This window comes from Periplaneta americana, chromosome 1, assembly GCF_040183065.1.
Source record: "Periplaneta americana isolate PAMFEO1 chromosome 1, P.americana_PAMFEO1_priV1, whole genome shotgun sequence".
In the NCBI taxonomy this organism is placed as follows: Eukaryota; Metazoa; Arthropoda; class Insecta; order Blattodea; family Blattidae; genus Periplaneta; species Periplaneta americana.
Window position 1 is genome coordinate 121,327,464 of NC_091117.1, and position 21,916 is coordinate 121,349,379.

General features: G+C 38.5%; 1 protein-coding gene across 1 annotated transcript; it reads left to right on the forward strand.

Moving 5' to 3' along the window:
- The first annotated feature begins 6,331 nt into the window (after nucleotides 1–6,331).
- LOC138700090 (dentin sialophosphoprotein-like) lies at nucleotides 6,332–20,884 on the forward strand. Its single transcript, XM_069826416.1, has 2 exons — nucleotides 6,332–6,409; nucleotides 18,434–20,884. The coding sequence occupies exons 1-2, from the start codon at nucleotides 6,403–6,405 to the stop codon at nucleotides 20,632–20,634; spliced, it is 2,208 nt and encodes a 735-aa protein (XP_069682517.1). The 5' UTR covers nucleotides 6,332–6,402; the 3' UTR covers nucleotides 20,635–20,884.
- Nucleotides 20,885–21,916: the final 1,032 nt, after the last annotated feature.

Sequence of the window (21,916 nt, forward strand, 5' to 3'; positions counted from 1 at the left end):
ACCGAATTTTAAATTCAATAAAAAAAAAGAAAGAAAGAAACAGACAATTTATTTGCAAACGTAACGAATTTGTGGTTAAATCTCCAACTTACCAGTAAATTTCAGAAGTTTCGAAGTAATCTAGGATTTAAGAAGAAAAAAGAATATCCATATGTATTCTTTTGCTAACTGCTGAGTAATTTTCATCCCAAGTATTTTAACCTGTTCTCAAGGTAGTACTTAAAAACACTACAAGAGTTTCTTTAAGAAGGTCTAACTAAGCATAAATTTCGACAGAATTACGAAATATTAGACATTGTTGTTTAGTCAACTGTCCGAAGAAAGGTTTGAACTCACAAGTGAAACCAACAAGGCACCACTTATGAGGCAACTAGGCCAGAAGATAATGGAGTAGGGTGGCCGGTTTCTTTCCCCCTACATTGCATACATCGCTGACTAACTACATATTATACTAATCAGACTTTAGATGCATTCAAACAATATTATTCTTCCTCTGACACATATCGTCAAGTGAGATATACTGCCTGATAATAGATGTACATATCAGCCAGAACCTCAATCTGAAGCAATATTAGACATTGATTAAGAAAAATATTATAAATCTAATAGAGTTTTATAGTATGCCCAAAATTATCACCCAGATTTGTCAAGTTTGACTTCATAGTTAGAGGAAAGCCCGTCATCTTCTGCATAAATTCAATGTGTAATATACTGTATTCCTTCACAGATGAGAAATTCCTCTATTCTGAAAGATCAGCAATGCCTTTACGTGTATATTACGCACTTAAAATTGTAGATAATATAAAAAAACAGTTGATTATTATTGGACAGTGATTATTAAGAGAGATAAATAAATAAATAAATAAATAAATAAATATATATATATAATATATATATATATATACATATATATATATATATATATATATATATACGTACTGGCTTTTAAGAAACCCGGAGGTTCATTGCCGCCCTCACATAAGTCCGCCATTGGTCCCTATCCATATATATGGTCATATGGTTATGGATGAAAGCTAACAATTTAATTTAGTAACTAATAAGATCCCATGTAGACTACGTGTAAACTACATGCAGATATCGTTCGTTGACGTAAAATTATGATCTGGGACACATCGCTGAAGAACACCTTCAAAATTGCACCAGAAATATAACACAGTCTTGCGACCAAAGCAGTCTGTTAAGTTGGGCGAAAAATCTTGTACTAAGAGGAACCTGGTCCAACAAAACCACGAAAAATTAGGGGCCTGCTTAGTTGGGTACTCTTCGTAGTGTTTGATGACAGAATGAATAGTCCAGAATTATGGCCATATCGTTCTGATCTGGGTGTATGATTTTATCTATAAAAAATACCTTTCGAAATTTAGAAACTGGAATAAGAAGATTGGTCCGCGAAATGTAGCAAGAGGGCACGTCCGCCACCTCAATACTTTTCCGAAAAATAGTTCTGAGGGAAATAATTTACTCAGTAGAAAAATGGAAAGTACGTTTTTAATTGGAGGAAAGGTGATTTGAAGGGCGTAGTTCGTCCCAAATTTGTTTTATAACATTTTGCCAAACTGCTTGAACCATTAGTGAAGCCATAGCATCATTCATTTAAGATGTTCTCATTAGACTACAACTGGCAAATTTTGGATGACGGGCTTGTGGTCGGGTTGAAAACATGACTAGGTTAGATAAAGGTGTTCAGTCTATCATAATTGACAAACAACCTTTGCTTGTTATGTGCATTGTGGTACTCATTGCTATAACTTGATCATGAAGGAGAGTTGTAATTAATCTAGAACAGTAAAAAAAAATGCTATGGAATAGCCCAATCAGCTGGGAATCTTATTTTTCAACACGAAAGTTAAATCTGTATTCACCCATATCCATGAGAAAGCAATTCAACAATCAAATGAAAATATTGCCTGGATCAAACCACTCTCTCCCACAAAATGGATCTACCGAAAGTCACAAATAGAAAATATTTTGAAAAAAAAAAAATTATTTGGTCTTTAAAACATTGAGTAAACTATCAGAAGAACGTTACCAAGGAGCAAGACATAATCTAGTCAGTGTGCTTAAAAACTGAGTAATATATCTTGGTTTGTTAATGAGGGAATAGATAATTGATGTCCTTGAACTCTTCAACAAGTCTTTCCAGGGGAAGAAAAATACTATGTTAGGTTTCATTAAATATGTTGAAACTATTGTTGATGGTTTAAACGGATTTAGACCTAATGAAAAGATTCAATATATTTTAAAAGATTGTAATGAGAAAGCAAATTTGATAGAACAGCCTGAATCACATGCATATCAATCATAATATGAAGATTACTGTCAACAAGAATATTTTGAAGTGATAGATACAGTTGTGGTGTGACTTCAAAATCGAGTTCTTACTCACCGTGGTGGAAAGAAACAAGTTCTGCTGAAAAATATCGTGATGAAAAGGAAAAATTCTGATGTGATAGCACCTTATCCTGGACACAGCATATTTAAAAGTGGAGATACAGTTGTTCTAACAAAAGAACAAGATTTCCTGCTAAAGTGATGCTAGAGAAGCTTTAAAGTCAATGACAAAAAAGGGGTTAGGTGTATATTCAGAAATGTAGAAAATCTTGTCGGCTTTTACTGACATAACCATTGTCCAGCTGTGAAGCTGAAAGAGCTTCATTGCACTACGCAGACTCAAGACTTCCTTTCGATCAACCTTTGACGCAAAAAAAAAAAAAAGAAAAAGGCTCAATCATGTAGCAGTGTGTCACATCTACAGATAAGTACTGAATGAGATTTACAGCAAAAGATTGCAAACATTTTTATTTCAAGAATGACGCAAGGAAAAATGAGTTCAGAATTGTTTGGGACTAATGCACAGGAAAATGTTACTATTGTACAAACAAGTTAACAACGAAATAATTGATGCAGTATAACAATTTTAGCGATTCATTCCAAATAAATAACAGGTACTAAAGTAATACATAGAAAGTTAGTTATCAATTATCTTTATTGTAAAACTAATTCCGAATCCTAGTTTAAGTGAACTAAAGAAAATCCTGAAATGATGACAAGTAAAAATAAATCAGAGCTGAAAAATACTTACTGGTATATTATGATTTCAATTAATTGTAATGCAGAGCCAAAAAGGTACGCAGGTCTGATGAAGATGACTGTCGGGTCTCTGAGATAAGGATCTGGAGGAAAACCGAGTGTCTCCCCCAATAATCAGATGTTAGTGATGCCAATAATTGCTACGATGCTACTATCACCACTAACACAGAGTTACGAATTGTAAGGATGTGACCAACATTAAAAAAAAACTTCTTCAGTATTCCTTTCTATTATTAAAATTTCACCGCATTCAGTAATTTTGCTACAAATGTAAAAATAATAACTTTCTGGAAAGTATTGTAAACTTTTATAGGCTAGAAATTAAATAAGATTTCGCGATAACAATAAATGACTTTCTAAAAAGTTGTGTAAACTTGTATAGGCTAGAAATTAATCAGGATTTAGCGATAACAGTAAATGACAATCTGAAAAGTTGTGTAAACTTGTATAGGCTAGAAATTAATTAGGATTTAGCGACAACAGTAAATGACAATCTGAAAAGTTGCGTAAACTTTTAAAGTATAGGAATTAATTAGGATTTAGTGATAACAATAAATAACTCTCTGGAAGTTTTGTAAATTTATATAGGCTAGGAATTAATTAGGATTTAGCGATAACGAAAAAATGACTTTCTAAAAAGTTGTGTAAACTTGTATAGGGTAGAAATTAATTAGAATTTAGCGACAACAATAAATGGCTTTCTAAAATGTTGTGTAAACTTGTATAGGCTAGAAATCAATTAGAATTTAGCGACAACAATAAATGGCTTTCTAAAATGTTGTGTAAACTGGTATAGGCTAGATATTAATTAGAATTTAGCGACAACATTAAATGACTTTCTGAAAAGTTGTGCAAACTTGTATAGGCTAGAAATTAATTAGAATTTAGCGATAACAATAAAACGACTTTCTAAAAAGTTGTGTAAACTTGTATAGGCTAGGAATTAATTAGGATTTAGCGATAACAAAAAAATGGCTTTCTAAGAAGTTGTGTAAATTTGTATAGGCTAGAAATTAATTAGAATTTAGCGACAACAATAAATGGCTTTCTAAAAAGTTGTGTAAACTGGTATAGCTAGATATTAATTAGGATTTAGCGATAACAATAAAATGACTTTCTAAAAAGTTGTGCAAACTTGTATAGGCTAGAAATTAATTAGAATTTAGCGATAACAATAAAATGACTTTCTAAAAACATGTGTAAACTTGTGTAGGCTAGAAATTAATTAGGATTTAGCGATAACAATAAATGACTTTCTAAAAAGTTGTGAAAACCCTTATAGCCTAGAAATCAATTAGGATTGAGCAATAACAATAAATGACTTTCGGAAAAGTTTTGTAAACTTGTGTAGGCTAGGAATTCATTAGGATTTAGCGATGACAATAAATAACTTTCTGAAATGTTTTGTAAACTTATATAGACTAGAAATTAATTATAATTTAGCGATAACAATAAATGACTTTCTAAAAAGTTTTGTAAACTTGTATAGCCTAGAAATTAATTAGGATTGAGCAATAACAATAAATTACTTTTTGAAAAGTTTTGTAAACTTGTGTAGGTTAGGAATTCATTAGGATTTAGCGATGACAATAAATAATTTTATAAAAAGTTTTGTAAACTTATGTAGGCTAGAAATTAATCAGGATATATGGATAACAATAAATAACTTCCTTAAAAGTTTTGTAAACCTGTATAGGCTAGGAATTAATGACGATTTAGCTATAAAAATAAGTGAATTTATGAAATGTTTTGTAAATTTGTGTAGGCTATTAATTCATTAGGATTGACGATAACAATAAATAACTTTCTGAAAAGTTTTGTAAATTTGTAAAGGCTAAGAATTAATTAGGATTTAGCGATAATAAATAACTTTCTAAATGTTTCTGTAAATTTGTAAAGGCTAGGAATTGATTGGGATTCAGCGCTATCAATAAATAACTTTCTGAAAAGTTTTGTGAATTTATATAGGCTAGGACTTAATTAAGATATAGCGATAACAATAAATAACTTTCTGAAAAGTTTTCTTAACATGTATAAGCTAGGACTTAATTAGGATTTAGCGATATCAATGAATAGCTTTCTGAAAAGTTTTGTGAATTTATATAGGCTAGGAATTAATTAAGATTTAGCGATAACAAAAAATAACTTTCTGAAAAGTTTTGTAAAGTTGTATAAGCTAGGAATTAATTAGGATTTAGCGATTACAATGAATAACTTTTTGAAAAGTTTTGTAAACTTACATAGGAATTAATTAGGATTTAGTGAAAGAAATAGTAAAGTTCTGTGGACCGTACCATTAGTAAGTGCCACGCCCCGTAGAGTCATGATGTAAGTCATCATGCCTACAACTCGCGATGCGGAATGCCCGCTGGTTCGAGTCTTCATGGAGAAGGAATTTTTTTCTTATAAGATTTCAGCCAGTTTATGGAACGATGTCCATCCAGCACCGTAATGAATTTGAAGAGTTACAATAGGTAGCGAAATACGGTTATGGAAACCAGATATAATAACCAGAGATCATCGTGCTAACCACACGACACCTCGGTTCTGGTTGGATAATCGTTCACTTCTGCTGATGCATGTGAACGTGGGGTAAACAGGCGGATTTAATATAATTAATAAACATACCGTAGAAAGAGTGCGATATTGACGTACTTTCAATATCCGATTTTCAATTCAATCTCAGTTGAAACATGAAAATGCTGTTAACCGTTCAACATCGCTGAGAAGAATATCACCACTAGAGTTAGAGATACCAGATACATAGAAAAACTATTAATCGCATCGAGATTTAACAATACAGTGAATGAGATGCATCGTCGTCGTCGTCGTCGTCCTTTTATGCATCTTAGTTTTCCAGTGTATAATATGATCTCCATTTGACAAGCATTTTTAATGAATCAATGAACAATGCAATGCACAGAATCTTCCCTAACAAAACTATTCGAACTCTTATGCATGACTAGGGTTTCATGACCACAAGAAAGATTCTGAACTGTGAACGCAACATTAAGTAAAGCAGGGTAACGAACCATACGTAGAATCCTCTGATAACAGGAAACGAGGTATCAACAATTTTATTGTAATCTCTATCATTCATGACAGTGATTGACAACCTGCACTGGATAATTCCTGATCCTCAATGTGTGAATGAATTCCCACACATACCTTAGACCAAAGTGCAAACAAGGGAAATAGTATATAACAGCAGTAAGGGATGCAGGATGTCAGGCACTCATCACCAGGCTTACTGCAAACATTTCATCATTCAAGGGAGCTGAACACGTCGAGATGTCCGGTAAGAAAAATCTACGGATCTAAATCATTACTCAAATACTGTATAAGCAGTTGCTACTGTACTAATAGTCATGCCACTTAGCCTTTGAAGAATCTGGATTAGGATATTAAGGGTATTTTCTCTATTAGATAATAGGTAGTAATAGTGTTGTTGAATAGAGAATGTAATTTTCATCTTGCTCAATAATGACAATGTAATAATAATTTGTATTATAGGAATGCTAACTCGTCCTTTCAAACTATTGTGAACCTTCAAAACGTCTACCAAGTAGTCAATGTTGCTTTCCTCTGTGTGGATATAGCTATGTTACCTTTATTATGTGTGGAGGTATTTCGAAGCCTTTTAAATTCATGTTTATATAAATATGCAAACAAAATTTCATTTACGAAAGAATGAAGATTTCACGATTCCTGTTACCACATAATTAGTATTGATTTATTTAACATACTGATTTTATATATAACAAACGATAATCAAGCCGTTTTTGTCTTGGTTATTCCATTCCATACTCGTAAATAATTATTTTTCTTCTGCAGATACGAATTTCTTTTGTGTTATTCTAATTCTGCAACTTCCTGAGAAGATTAAGAACTCTAATCTTGAGGTAGGATCCCTGTAACATTCATTTCCAAATATACGTAGTTGAAGATTTTTAAGAAATTAATTTCGTGGAAGGTAAGAAATTCTGTGGCAGACCACGATGTAAATTAAATGGTAACGTCATTGCAGACTTACGTTATTCAAAAACATATCTTCATACAACAGACACATTCAACATCCTATTGAGAAGTGTGGGTGAAGTGGTCGTTATTGAGGCCCCACGTTGGAGACCATTTGAGGGTGGGTGCGTCTCGGTGTTGCGTGAGATTCACTCAGGGTAGCCGAGGTACGGTTGTGGTGTAGGATGATGTCGGGAATAGTACCAAGCCGGCTACTTATAAAAGGCAGTGTAAACTCCAAAACTATACGTTTATTGTCGTATTCACTTGGTAAACCCTAGAGTATGTATTTCCGGCTGACTTATAATTCAATCGTTGGTCGCACTTCTGTATCGACTCTATGGCGGCTCTGAATAAGCTCTATCCGATACTATAAATTCAATACTCTGTCCAGTACACTATGATCGAAGCTCCTAAACGTTGACGAGTGGTCTCGCTGATGACAAAGTTCTATCTATCGAGTCTTCGCCAGAAGAAAGACTATTAAGTTGGGCCGCCGACACGAAAAAAAGATGTCGCGCCGTCTACACGAAGAAAAGTAATTATCCTGTCGACACGAAACGAAGTAGTTATTCTGCCCTGTATGTAGGGCCGTCGACACGAAAAGGAGTAGTGATTGTGCCCTGTATGTAGGGCCGCCGACACGATGAGATGTTGTCCTTGTCTCCGCTCCCCGTCACCCTTATTTATAAAAACCTATCCTATGCTAAAACTAACTATCCTATTGGTTAAAAACTACGTCACTTAACCGGCCTAAAATCTATTCTCTATTGGTCCAAAGTGACCTCATAAGCTAAACCAAGATCTCTCCTTATTGGGCGCGAAATACGTCATCTCTAAATTTAAACTTTGGATTTCCCATAACCTCTAATTAGTTTGTATATCTCTCAAGAATACCCGTTCTTTGGAAAACCCAAGCTTGCAATTACTTTCCCACGGGTCCAGTCCAACTTCGGCTTTTACGCATCGCCGAGTGTCTATATACAATCACGCACAAGGTGGCCCTAAATCTGTCCGATGCTGACAAGTGACGAAACACCTGTGTGGGAAGCTAATTCTAACGAAGTCGCCAGAACATCCCCGCGAATACATGTAATAAAAATATGGAGATATCACTTCGCTAATAAATCGGTCTCTCCCTCTCCTAATTCCTGCTTCAAATGCCCATCTACATAACACTGGAAATTCCCGAAAGAGTTTCCAATGTTATGAGATGTCCCCGCTTTCTGCCTATAACTAGCCTCATAGTTCCCCTTAGCGGTCAGCCGGTGATACATTATTTACAATACAATCAGATTACAATGTCACTACAAACAATTACAATAAATATTACATATATCTTCACAAGCCTTTCTATGTACACAACTCTCACACAATAAGCACAACAATGTACAATTTATATTCACATTTACATATGTACAATACCATTCATTCACATATTTACATTTATTTATTCATTGATCAATTACACACTCTGCGTGCTTGGTTGTACCAGCCGCGCTGTACACGGTCACCTGGCTGTACGCGTGAGACTAACTATCCTTACTCTTTCTCATTCCTGCCTCCTGCCTCTCCTGTTTGAAAGGCCGCAAGAGTTGCTTGTGGTACCTTCCAACAGGTTTACTTTTTCCCCTTTCTACCAATTCGAAAGTATGGTCTCCGTATTGGGATCGATCCCTAACATAAGTCTGATCGGAGCTATTCCGGTCGTTGGATTGATAGAGTGGTTCATGACTCTCTCAATCACCTCACATTGCCTAAACCAGTCCTTATGGTTTCGGTGACACAGAATACGGAGATACAATGATATATCCCTAAGCGCTCTTTCGCAGGGATTACCGCTGGGAAAGTATGCGGAGCAATTGTACAGCTTCACACCCGCATCTTCCAGCCTTTTGCAAAACACTTTCGATTTGTGTACCGACACATTGTCACTGAGCACCGCTGTTACCGGGCCGTAAGTCGGTATGTAGTCTCTAACCAGCTTATCAGCACACAACTTGCTAGAGATATTTCTTAAAGGGTAAATCTTTACAAACTTTGTAAATACATCGTACGTAACAAATATGTACCTGTGTCCGAAGGACGATGTGGGCATTGGACCGTGTTCGTCCACTGCTACAAGTTCATTCTTTTTACCCCTAATAATGATCTGTGGTACATTGTCATACCTTACATTTAGAGGTTTCGCCCTCTGGCAGACCTCGCAACGAGATATTACCCTTCTAACCTTCTTTGACATTTGCTTAATATAAAATGATTCTGACATAGTTAAAATAATCCTATCACTCCCAGAGTGACACATAGATAGGTGAAAGTTATTTATGAGTTCATTCTCCATACTCGCAGGTATGTATATCTTCCACTTCTGGATATCCCTACCATGCAATTTATACAAGATACCAGAGCGCAATCCATACACTTCATCTTTCACCTGTGAGATTTCTCTAGCTTTGTCCATTAAGGCCCTTATCGTGGAATCCTCCTGCTGCAAATCTGCAATTCTCCGAAATTTTCCCGTCAGAGCTCCATTCCTCGTGGAATCAATTTTCATCACGGCAATTTCGTACGCGGGGGCGGTGATAGTTTCCGGTAGCCCCGATTTGGAATTCAAACGAGAGAGACAATCACCAAAGATATTGTCTGCCCCCGGAATATGTCTAATCGTCACATCATGAGCCAAAATTTCGTGCACATATCTAGATATTCTAGAGTTCGTCAATTTGCATCTACTCAGAAACGCTAGGCTCACATGGTCAGTAAATATGATGATCTGCCTATTAAAGATATACTGACGGAACTTCTGTAGTGCGAAGTACACAGCAGAAATCTCTAGTTCCGTGATTGATGCGTTGCTTTCGGTACGCGACAGTCCCCTAGAAGCTGTGGCAATCACATGTCGCTTATTATCTTCATCTGTCTGACATAGAATTGCTCCATATCCATATGAAGACGCATCAGTATAAATCTGAAAAGGTAGGCTGTCGTTAGGCCTTTCCAGCAGAATTGAGTCGGCGAAAAGCAGTTTCGTTCGATCGAATGCTTCCTGCTCTGCCGACCCCCACCTGAAGGGCGTATCCTTCTTCAACAATGCTCTGAGTGGGGCTACATGCTTAGCATAATTGACGAGAAACCGATTCTGGTATTGTAGGATACCTAGATATCTACGAACCTGTTTCCGGTTCCGCGGCGGCGGGATCCTCGCAATGCTCTGAATTCTCTCTTTGTCCGGTCTAATTCCGTCAGACGAAATTACGTAACCCAGGAAAACTGTCTCAACTTTAAAAAATGCTGTTTTCCCTAGCTTGACCGTCATACCAGCCTCTCTCAATTTAGTGAGTACAAAATCAATATCTCTAATATGCCTATCAACATTATTGCCATATATAAGAAAATCGTCAATGTACTGTGCCAGAAAACCTTTCGTTGAATCACCAAAAATTATATCAAGTGCCCTTAGTAGCGCAGATCCAGAACTCGCGATGCCGAATGGGCATCGGGTATACTGATAAACTTTCCCGTTATGTAGGAACGCTGTGAATTTTCTCGAGACCTCGTCCAGCGGAATCTGCCAATACGAACTGGTCAAGTCCAAACTAGTGAATATAGAACAATCACTGATACGGCCTAACAAAGTGTCCACTGACTCCGTCCTGAAATTATCTTTAACTGAAAACGAGTTAACGTGTCGGGCATCGATCGTTACTCTTAAGCTTCCATTGGGCTTCCTAACCCAGCACAATGCATTTACGTAAGGCGAGTCTGATACATCTATAACTCCATCTTTTAACATATCATTTATGACTTCGTCTGCCTGATCCCTTAAAGATAGGGGGATGGGTCTACATTTATGCCGAAATTCCTCCATTCCTACCACCTTAATTTTGTGTGTATACACTTTACACAGACCCGGCGCGTCTGAAAAGACATTTAAATGGCTTCCTACAAGATCCATTAAGCGTTTTCTTTCACTCTCACTCAGGCCGTGTGCCTGGTTAACTTTATCTCTCACTATTTCGACAGTATCTGCCCTCCTATTGTTAGACGCGACTACCTGCCTAAGATCGCCCGGCGAAATCTCATTACAATATCGGGCCCTACCGCTAATGAGATTACGTCCTATTTGTCTCGCCTGGACTAATTCGCCGATACACAACTCGCATTCTCCGCAGTCTACTTGACACACACCCCTAGTTACCTCGTTACCTTCCCACGGATTAATCTCTATAATTACATTCTTACAAATTTTGAGATGCTCTACGAAAAATAACTCTTCCTGTAATCCTATCTCTTCCGCGGTTCTCTCGTCTATCTCTGGTCTAGAGCTATCCCTACTGAATGGGACATGGCCTACACTGCCGTTACCTGCCGTAACCCCTAGTCTATTTTCCCTGAAATCTAATAGCGCGTGCCATTCATAGAAGCTTTCTTCTCCAATAATGATGTCGGTAGTCAACCTTTGTATCACAAGAAAAATAGCATTTAATTTCACGTCTCCGCACTCTAACTCGAACCACACTTGATATTTTACCTTTTCCTTCTTCTTGCTTAGGGCGCCCGCACAGTACAGTGAACATATGGGTAACGTTTGCAGTTTTATTCCTGAATCCCTAACCTTTTGAAAAAATTCCAAGCTGCATACGTTATTTGTGGAGCCCGAGTCCAACAACACACAACATTTTATCCCAAATATTTTAGCATCTATATAAGGCAATACATAGGTCCCATTATTTTCTAACTCGGGGTTAGTAATCTCGCTCTGTCTCTTTACGCTTACCGCGTTGGTGGATTCTTTTGATAGTGGCTTACTGCACTTAGCTACAGAAATCTCCGAACCCTTGAGACTTCTGTCTAGCAGTTTCCCGAGTGTGATGCAGTCGGTTCCACTGCTATCTCGTCTCTATTTCTACTATTTATAGGCTCCCGGCCCATATTCACTCTGACCGGACTTTGCTGACGTCCGTTCATGTCTCTATTCCTACTTTGTCCCACGTTACACTGTGTAGGTGGCCTATTGCACCCTTGCGAGGCCATTTCTTGTAGGACGTCTCGTCTATCTCTCTCCTGCTCCTGTCTCCTCCAATCACCTCGATTTTGCTGTCCCCTGCTAAAATTAGGCTGCCAGAATCCCTGTCTGTAATTTCTGTTCCTAAGCCAGTGTGGTTGGGTTCTAAGCCTATTATTTTCATTTTCTTGTCTTCCCGTGTACCATCGTATGTGGTTAACCCTACGCACGGGACCAACACCTCCTCTATCGTTTCTCATCCTGTTATGATTGCTCTGGTTATTCCTAATATTATTGTAAGGGCCCCCAAAGGGCGGGTCACTCCTTCTCACCCTGTTGGGACTATTCCCTCCGTTCTGACCATTATGGTATCGACTATATACATTGTTGGGGCTCCTGTCACAACCCCAGCTACTCTGATTTTGGGCTTCTGTCCTTGGGGATGAAAAGGCCGTACTTGCCCCCTTCCCCGCTTTCTGGTCGGTGGGGCTTGAACCCTTTCGTTTGCCATGTTCATAATCTGCCTGGCCACTACATTCATAGTGCGTGGCGTCCGAACCGTCCAGCGCAGTCAATAGATCTATTGTTTCCCCGAAGTCTCGGGGCCCTGCTACAATCAGATTATATCTATGTTCTCTGGATACTGCGAAATCACAGTTTGGATCAGCTCTGAATCCGGTATTGGCGGATTGAGGCTTTTCCCTTTCTTAACCAGTTCAAGAAAATAATCTATCATGGAGACGCCTCTTCCCGCGTCAAACCTGCTCTGATTAATTTCCTTCCTAATTCTTTGTTGTTGTCTTTGTCCCCAGTATCTCTCCGAAAATTTTTCTCTGAATTCCTCATAAGTGACATTATCCCCTAGGGCCACTAGCGCCCAGTTGAGTGGTCGGCTCTTTAGGCTCTTTCGTACAACAGTCATTTTTAGGTCATCCGGCACCCCTCTTACTCTGAAGTATGTTTCTAGCTCACTTATGTAATTATGTGGGTTTGAAAATTCAACCTCATCAAAAATAGGGTAACCAATCTCATTCAAAATGTGAGTGGGGTACTGAGGACGGCCTAAATATGCCTTGTCGTTTACATTTATTAACTCACTACGCACGTCATCCCGTGAGGTCTGACATTCCTCACCAACACTATTGTTGACATGTCTCGCATTTATGTTACTACCTGATGCCGGAATCTCACTTGTGCCCTCTTGTCTAGAAACTGCACGGTCCGAGCTGCTATGTCCGCTTAAATTTGCGGGACTACCCCCATTTAGTACGTCGTTTATTGAGTTTAGTTTACTTCTTAATTCTTCCAAACATTCGTTATCCGCCCTTTCTTTATTCTTTATGGCTCGCTTGAGACCGTCCACTTCCTGATCCATCTCACCTATTTTCTCTTCGACCGAATTCTGAATTTCCCGAACCTTTTCCAATCGTTTCCTCAACAGCTGATTTTAGATCGCTATTCTCTCTAGTAGCGCTATCTCTAACTCTAACTTCTAAATCCTTCATACTTTCTGACATCCTATCCATAGCTATCTTCAATTGGTTCTCCATTCCGATCCCATTCTCGGCTAATTTCCCCTCTAGTTTCTCTATTTTGTCCTCCATCTTGTTTCCTCTCTCCGCTAATTTTGCAATATGATCTCTAATCTCTCTCGAACTTTCCCCCAATCTATTTTCCATTTGTTTTATTTGTTCTCTACTTTCCCTTGAATTGTTGTCTAATTTATTTTCCATTTGCTTTATTTGTTCTTTACTTTCCCTTGAATTGTTGTCTAATTTATTTTCCGTTTGCTTTATTTGTTCTTTACTTTCCCTTGAATTGTTTTCCATGAAGTGTCTCATTTGCTCCCACAACTGCTCTAGCGTCATTTCCCCTTTGCCACTTTCTCTACTCTGTTGCTTTTCCACTGTTCGCTCTCCCTCTATTTCCTGTCCTGTGTTATTCTCGACCTCCTCCCTGATTTCCATAATTTCCTCGTCCTTCCTTTGCTCCATGGTTCCCTTGTTTCTATTTCCTCGTCTTTCTCGTATTTTCCTCACTACTTTACTCCTATGGCTACGTAGTATCATCTATATGCTACTCTGTCATCTATCCTACGCTCGCTTTCCCAATAATCTAACTAGGCCTGTATTTGCACTCTACTCACTTCCAACAAATTACGCAATACACTTATTTCACTCTTTCCCCCAAAATATCACACACAAAAAAAATACACATATATATACCCAAAATATCACACCGGAAATTGAAACATATACACTTTATAATTATTCCCCCAAAATATCATACATATATACACACATTTATACGTCCTCCCTTCATACTTGCCACTGCCTCTCCGAGTTGCCTTCTCTGGTGGTCTCCGTGTTGCCTTCTCTGGTGTTGTCGTGATATCGCGATGGCTTGGTTCTGTTCCCGCCTTCCAGCGTCGTTCCTCGGCTATGCAGGGCTGAACTGCTCCGTCCGGTCCTCCGCGTTGTTTGGTGCTGTGTTCGCACCCGGGGCCGGTCACTGGAACAGCTGTCTTCCTTCGAGCCCCACGTTGGAAAGCGCCATTTGTGGGTGAAGTGGTCGTTATTGAGGCCCCACGTTGGAGACCATTTGAGGGTGGGTGCGGTGTTGCGTGAGATTCACTCAGGGTAGCCGAGGTACGGTTGTGGTGTAGGATGATGTCGGGAATAGTACCAAGCCGGCTACTTATAAAAGGCAGTGTAAACTCCAAAACTATACGTTTATTGTCGTATTCACTTGGTAAACCCTAGAGTATGTATTTCCGGCTGACTTATAATTCAATCGTTGGTCGCACTTCTGTATCGACTCTATGGCGGCTCTGAATAAGCTCTATCCGATACTATAAATTCAATACTCTGTCCAGTACACTATGATCGAAGCTCCTAAACGTTGACGAGTGGTCTCGCTGATGACAAAGTTCTATCTATCGAGTCTTCGCCAGAAGAAAGACTATTAAGTTGGGCCGCCGACACGAAAAAAAGATGTCGCGCCGTCTACACGAAGAAAAGTAATTATCCTGTCGACACGAAACGAAGTAGTTATTCTGCCCTGTATGTAGGGCCGTCGACACGAAAAGGAGTAGTGATTGTGCCCTGTATGTAGGGCCGCCGACACGATGAGATGTTGTCCTTGTCTCCGCTCCCCGTCACCCTTATTTATAAAAACCTATCCTATGCTAAAACTAACTATCCTATTGGTTAAAAACTACGTCACTTAACCGGCCTAAAATCTATTCTCTATTGGTCCAAAGTGACCTCATAAGCTAAACCAAGATCTCTCCTTATTGGGCGCGAAATACGTCATCTCTAAATTTAAACTTTGGATTTCCCATAACCTCTAATTAGTTTGTATATCTCTCAAGAATACCCGTTCTTTGGAAAACCCAAGCTTGCAATTACTTTCCCACGGGTCCAGTCCAACTTCGGCTTTTACGCATCGCCGAGTGTCTATATACAATCACGCACAAGGTGGCCCTAAATCTGTCCGATGCTGACAAGTGACGAAACACCTGTGTGGGAAGCTAATTCTAACGAAGTCGCCAGAACATCCCCGCGAATACATGTAATAAAAATATGGAGATATCACTTCGCTAATAAATCGGTCTCTCCCTCTCCTAATTCCTGCTTCAGAAGTAATCTGGGAGGATGGCATCATAAGCTGCCACTTTCCTAAGACATGAGCCACACGATCAGTTACCAATTTCTGGCTAAAGGAATGTCTCAATTTAAGTTTTACTCGTATTTGATTTGATACCTGAAATAAGCATTAGATAGTTATATCGTGCAGTTTGTACACGATAGAGGTTTTATTAACTTCTGTTTTAAAATATGACTCATTACGTATAACTATAAAAGTATGGCGACTATAGAATGATCATTATTTCACACGAAAATAGTTGTTTACGAAACAAGTATTAAAAATAACATTTTATTTTGTGAGTAGTGTAGCACCCCTATGAACAAAATAACATAATTATTAATATGTGGATCCTATTATTTTAGACAGGGGTTCGTTCATGCTGGTGTAGAGACAATATTCTCATGACTTCTCCACTGTGCTCAATGTAGTAGACTTTTAATACATTACAAACCAAGAAGAGGTATTATAGCTCTCATTGGACTGAACATCGTGAGGTCTCTGGTTCAAACCCAGTTTTCCACTCTTATTTTATAATTTAATTTAATTGTAAAATGTTTAATATAGTTATAAAATAGTGGCTGCGTACCAACTGGAACCCAAATAATGGTTGGAACTTACTAGGGGTAAGATGTAAACATACCGAGTGGTCCAAGACACAACACATACTAACTAGATTCCAAGGGTTCCACGAACTCCATAATGACCACAGTACTGCCTATGGCACTTCGAAGAATTTGAGGCTGTGATATATTAATGTGTTAAACTGGGAGTGGCGTTGTGCTCTCTTATATTTTATACAGTTTTCGAAAATCCTATTCATAATACAATTTTTCAAGTTTGGCCAAATGACAATATAAAAAGTTGCAGGTTTAACTTACTTCAAACTTGATTTAAAATTGCAATAGTTGTGGTTACATTATAGAATACAAGCGAAAATATTATAAGATAGCAACGTCTTAAAGCTATTTTTTTGATTTGCCATTCTTGAACACATCCATATTAACGATGTTTTCACCGACATTTTAAATTCTATTTAATTCCAAAAACCTCGAGTCCAAGCTGTCACAAAATATGTGTTTACAAAGTATACACTATTTCTCCCGATTGTGATTTTCCTCCCCCCGTTTGGATAGACTGGGTAGAGTTTTTCTCAAGTGCAATAAGAACAACAAATAATTGTGAGGCATTCCATTCGGACTTGAACTCAAAGTTTTATCATCACCCTCAAAATATATTTTAATTATTATTAGTAACTGCAATGAAGGAAATACAAGCCGAAGTAGTCTATATTTCAAAATTAATATTTCTCGTGAAGCATCCCGGAAGAAAAAGTATTTTGAAAGAAATAGCGATATATAGATAAAAAAATGCACTAATTAATGACAGAAAACATATCTGTTCTATATTAAAAAAAACTATCATACAAATTTCAGCCTGTTCAACTTTAATATGTCAGTGATGTTCATAAGGACTGTTGTTCAATTTTGATATTTTAAATTTTAATGTTTTATTTCTGGATATTTTAAATGCTTTCAATTCAATTACATGTAATATAAATCAGATATTAGTGATGTGCAATTTTTATATTCCAAATAAAAAAATCATTTTGGTCTGCTAGTATACAGTAGTATACACAATAGACTTTAATTGTTTGACACTCCTGAATAATACAATACAATCGCACCCAAGTATCCAGTTGGTATAAGTACAAGAGTAACCGGGACCAGAGACCATTTTGGTATGCCGCGGGACCCAGTTGGTAGGCACCAAAAATGGTTGTTGAAGAGGATTAATTTGTTTCATTTGCGTACATTTCTTAAGCAAAGCAGTCACTTTTAAATCAGGTCTACAATTATTCTTTGCACACTTTATTGATCGTTGCGATTACTGCTTGTGACATCTGATGGAGAACAAATGGCAGTCAGCGCAGTCAGTTGAAAGTCAGTGTTAAAAACACTTTTCGCACGGTACAATATAATCAGTTTATAACATTTTTGTTTAGCTTTGAAATATTCACCTTTAGGAATTATATATTGTATTATAAGCATACTGACGTCTTTAAATTTATAGCAATGAATATTTAATAATACACTGTCTTAATTTTGTCCACGATGCTCAACAATTGAACAGCTTAGTATATTTCATTTGAAAGAAGTGATTGCAAATACCCATGTTTTAATGATTTAAGTGCTCAGAATAACAGAGTTTTCTAATTATAGATGTCAATGTAAACACTCACATCCTTCACAAATTTTTAGATAAAAAATTTAAGTTCATTCCATAAAACTAGCAACAGCAATCGAGAAAGACTTTGTATTCCGACATTTTTTTTGTTTTTCGAAATATATTTCAGAATTATTCTGAGATCTGTTTAGCTTCTTGCTTCTGACAAATAGTCTCATTCAATATTGTATGAAGTAAATTTATCTAGCTTTCAAGTTAGAACTATATCTATACTCTTCATTCATATAGTTATCTTCCATTTTATTCTTCCTCCACCTTCACTTATATACCCATTATATTCACAAAAATTAAGAAGTCTTGTCAAGTAATTCATGGAAGTGAATTGGAAGGTAGTTCTAACAGAACACAAAGCAGAAACTGCAGCAGGGACGGTTTTATACTTACCATATAATTTTGGAATTACAGTAATCACACAACTGGGGCTGCTTCTGTTATTCACTGTCGTGGCTTCAACGCATCCCACGCCTGAGCTGAAATCTTCAGGCTGTGCCGGAGGTGTTGCCTTCTACGCTGATTCAGCAGACTGCAATGCCTACTACCAATGCGTTCAGGGAAAAGGAGTCCTAATGCACTGTGCGGCTGGTCTTCATTGGCATGCCGAAGCTAACACCTGTGATTGGCCAAACAATGCTAATTGTGTGTTGGATCGCGGTGGTAGTGGCGATGGAAGTGAGAGTGGAGATTCTAGCAAGAGCAGTGGAGATGCCAGCACTAGTGAGGAATCTGTAGCAGGCAGTGACAGCAGTAGCAGTGAAAGCAGCGAATGCCCAGAAGACAGCAACCCTCCCAAATGTCCATCAAAAGATCCCGCCCTATCTGTTTTCTTCCCTCACCCCGACAAACACTACTTCTACCACTGCAGTAACGGAGTAGCTTACTGCAAAGTCTGTCCTTCCAATCTTGAATGGAACACGCAATGTGACACTTGCGATTGGCCCGGACAAAACAACTGCCCAAAGAGCAGTGAGAGTGGAGACAGCAGTAAAAGCAGTGGAGATGCAAGTACCAGCGAGGAATCTGTTCCAGGAAGTGATAGTAGCAGCAGCGAAAGTGAACAAGCACCACCACCACCACCCCCAGAGAAGGACAGTGGGAGTGGAGACAGCAGTAAGAGCAGTGGAGATGCCAGTACCAGTGAGGAATCCGTCCCAGGTAGTGACAGCAGCAGCAGTGAAAGTAACGAATGCCCAGAAGACAGCAACCCTCCCAAATGCCCATCCAAAGATCCCGCCCTATCTGTTTTCTTTCCCCATCCAGATAAACATTATTTCTACCACTGCAGTAATGGAGTAGCCTACTGTAAAGTCTGTCCTTCAAATCTTGAATGGAACACCAATTGTGATACATGCGACTGGCCTGGACAAAATAATTGTCCAAAGAGCAGTGAGAGTGGAGACAGCAGCAAGAGCAGTGGTGATGCCAGCACCAGCGAGGAATCTGTTCCAGGAAGTGACAGTAGCAGCAGCGAAAGTGAACCAGCCCCACCCCCACCACCACCAGAAAAGAGCAGCGAAAGTGGGGACAGTAGTAAAAGCAGTGGAGACGACGGCACCAGCGAGGAATCCGTTCCAGGCAGTGACAGCAGCAGCAGTGAAAGTAACGAATGCCCAAAAGACAGCAACCCTCCCAAATGCCCATCCAAAGATCCTGCCCTGTCTGTTTTCTTTCCCCATCCAGATAAACACTACTTCTACCACTGCAGCAACGGAGTAGCCTACTGTAAAGTCTGTCCTTCAAATCTTGAATGGAACACGAATTGTGATACATGTGACTGGCCCGGACAAAACAACTGCCCAAAGAGCAGTGAGAGTGGAGACAGCAGTAAGAGCAGTGGAGACGCCAGCACCAGCGAGGAATCTGTTCCAGGCAGTGACAGCAGCAGCAGTGAAAGTAACGAATGCCCAAAAGACAGCAACCCTCCCAAATGCCCATCCAAAGATCCTGCCCTGTCTGTTTTCTTTCCCCATCCAGACAAACACTACTTCTACCACTGCAGTAATGGAGTAGCCTACTGTAAAGTCTGTCCTTCAAATCTTGAATGGAACACCAATTGTGATACATGCGACTGGCCTGGACAAAATAACTGTCTAAAGAGCAGTGAGAGTGGAGACAGCAGCAAGAGCAGTGGTGATGCCAGCACCAGCGAGGAATCTGTTCCAGGAAGTGACAGCAGCAGCAGCGAAAGTGAACCAGCCCCACCCCCACCACCACCAGAAAAGAGCAGTGAGAGTGGGGACAGTAGTAAAAGCAGTGGAGACGACGGCACCAGCGAGGAATCCGTTCCAGGCAGTGACAGCAGCAGCAGTGAAAGTAACGAATGCCCAGAAGACAACAACCCTCCCAAATGCCCATCCAAAGATCCCGCCCTGTCCGTTTTCTTCCCCCATCCAGATAAACATTACTTCTACCACTGCAGTAACGGAGTAGCCTACTGTAAAGCCTGTCCTTCTAACCTCGTATGGAACACGCAATGTGACACTTGCGACAGGCCCGGACAAAACAACTGTCCCAAGAATAGCGAGAGTGGAGACAGTAGCAAGAGCAGTGGAGATGCCAGCACCAGCGAGGAATCTGTTCCAGGTAGTGATAGCAGCAGTGAAGAATAATGCTATCTACGGTCTTTGAAATCAGGTATAAAAAGACATTCATTCTCAATCTTTTAATGACGACAATGCATGTTGGTGGTTCTGATTGATTTTTTTCTTTTGTTAGTTATGTCTTTGTTATGAAATTGTATGTAAATATTTTTATATTTTTGATTGTATTGTGAATACATGGAAAGAATGAACATTTGAGATGCTGTGACTTGTTTATTGATCTGAATTTGCCCTTAATAAAGAATTCGTTTTCAATCATTCTCGCATTATTTTACTCTTGACGTATTTAATCCTACCTGTTATTCGTGTCGTAAATGTAATTTCTTGTGTATTATCTTCTTAATTTCGTCGACACCTGTGGAGTAACGGTCAGCGCGTCTGGCCGCGAAACCAGGTGGCCCGGGTTCGAATCCCGGTTGGGGCAAGTTACCTGGTTTAGGTTTTTCCGGAGTTTTCCCTCAACACAATACGAGCAAATGCTGAGTAACTTCGGTGCTGGACCCCGGACTCATTTCACCGACATTATCACTTTCATTTCATTGAGACGCTAAATAACCTAGATGTTGATACAGCGTCGTAAAATAACCCAATGAAATTAAAATTAAATCTTCTTAATTTCGCGGGTATTCGAATTGAAAGCTATTAGGACCTACTTTTTGAATTCATGGAACATGAAATGAAAATGAGAGCAACGAGTTGTTTTAAAATAAGATGACTATTAAAGAAAAAAAAAAAACATTTGGAAAGAAGAGATGAGATTTTGCCAGAGTCATAATTTTCGTCTGTGTAACTCAGATGATACACTGGATGTCAATTTTATAGTAAATATTTTCTCTCTCTCGCAAAGCTCCTTCCGATTTGTATTTGTGTGAGCTACTGAAAAGCAAATAGGAACATGTCGATTTGAATTCAGTGGAGTCGTACAGAATGCTGTCTGATTTCATAATTTTGTAGAGAAGAAAGCTTGATGATCGTGAAACAGATTCTTGAAATCTTCGAGAATATTTTTTATGCCAAAATGAATTTTCACTTGAGTCCCTTATCCACTTTTACCTATGTTGAATTTACGTAAGAAAACTGTATTTTGTATTATGTCAGGTCACCAACTCAATACTTATGTCATCCCATCATATTTTTAATATAGTGAAACAACTTTTATACGTTTTTAAAGAGAGCGTCAGAAATAAAGTATAACCGAGAACGAGAATAAGTAACATGCGAAATGAAACAAAAATGTATTATATTTGTATAAAGCCATGTAAAACACATTTAATCTATTTTAAGCATAAAA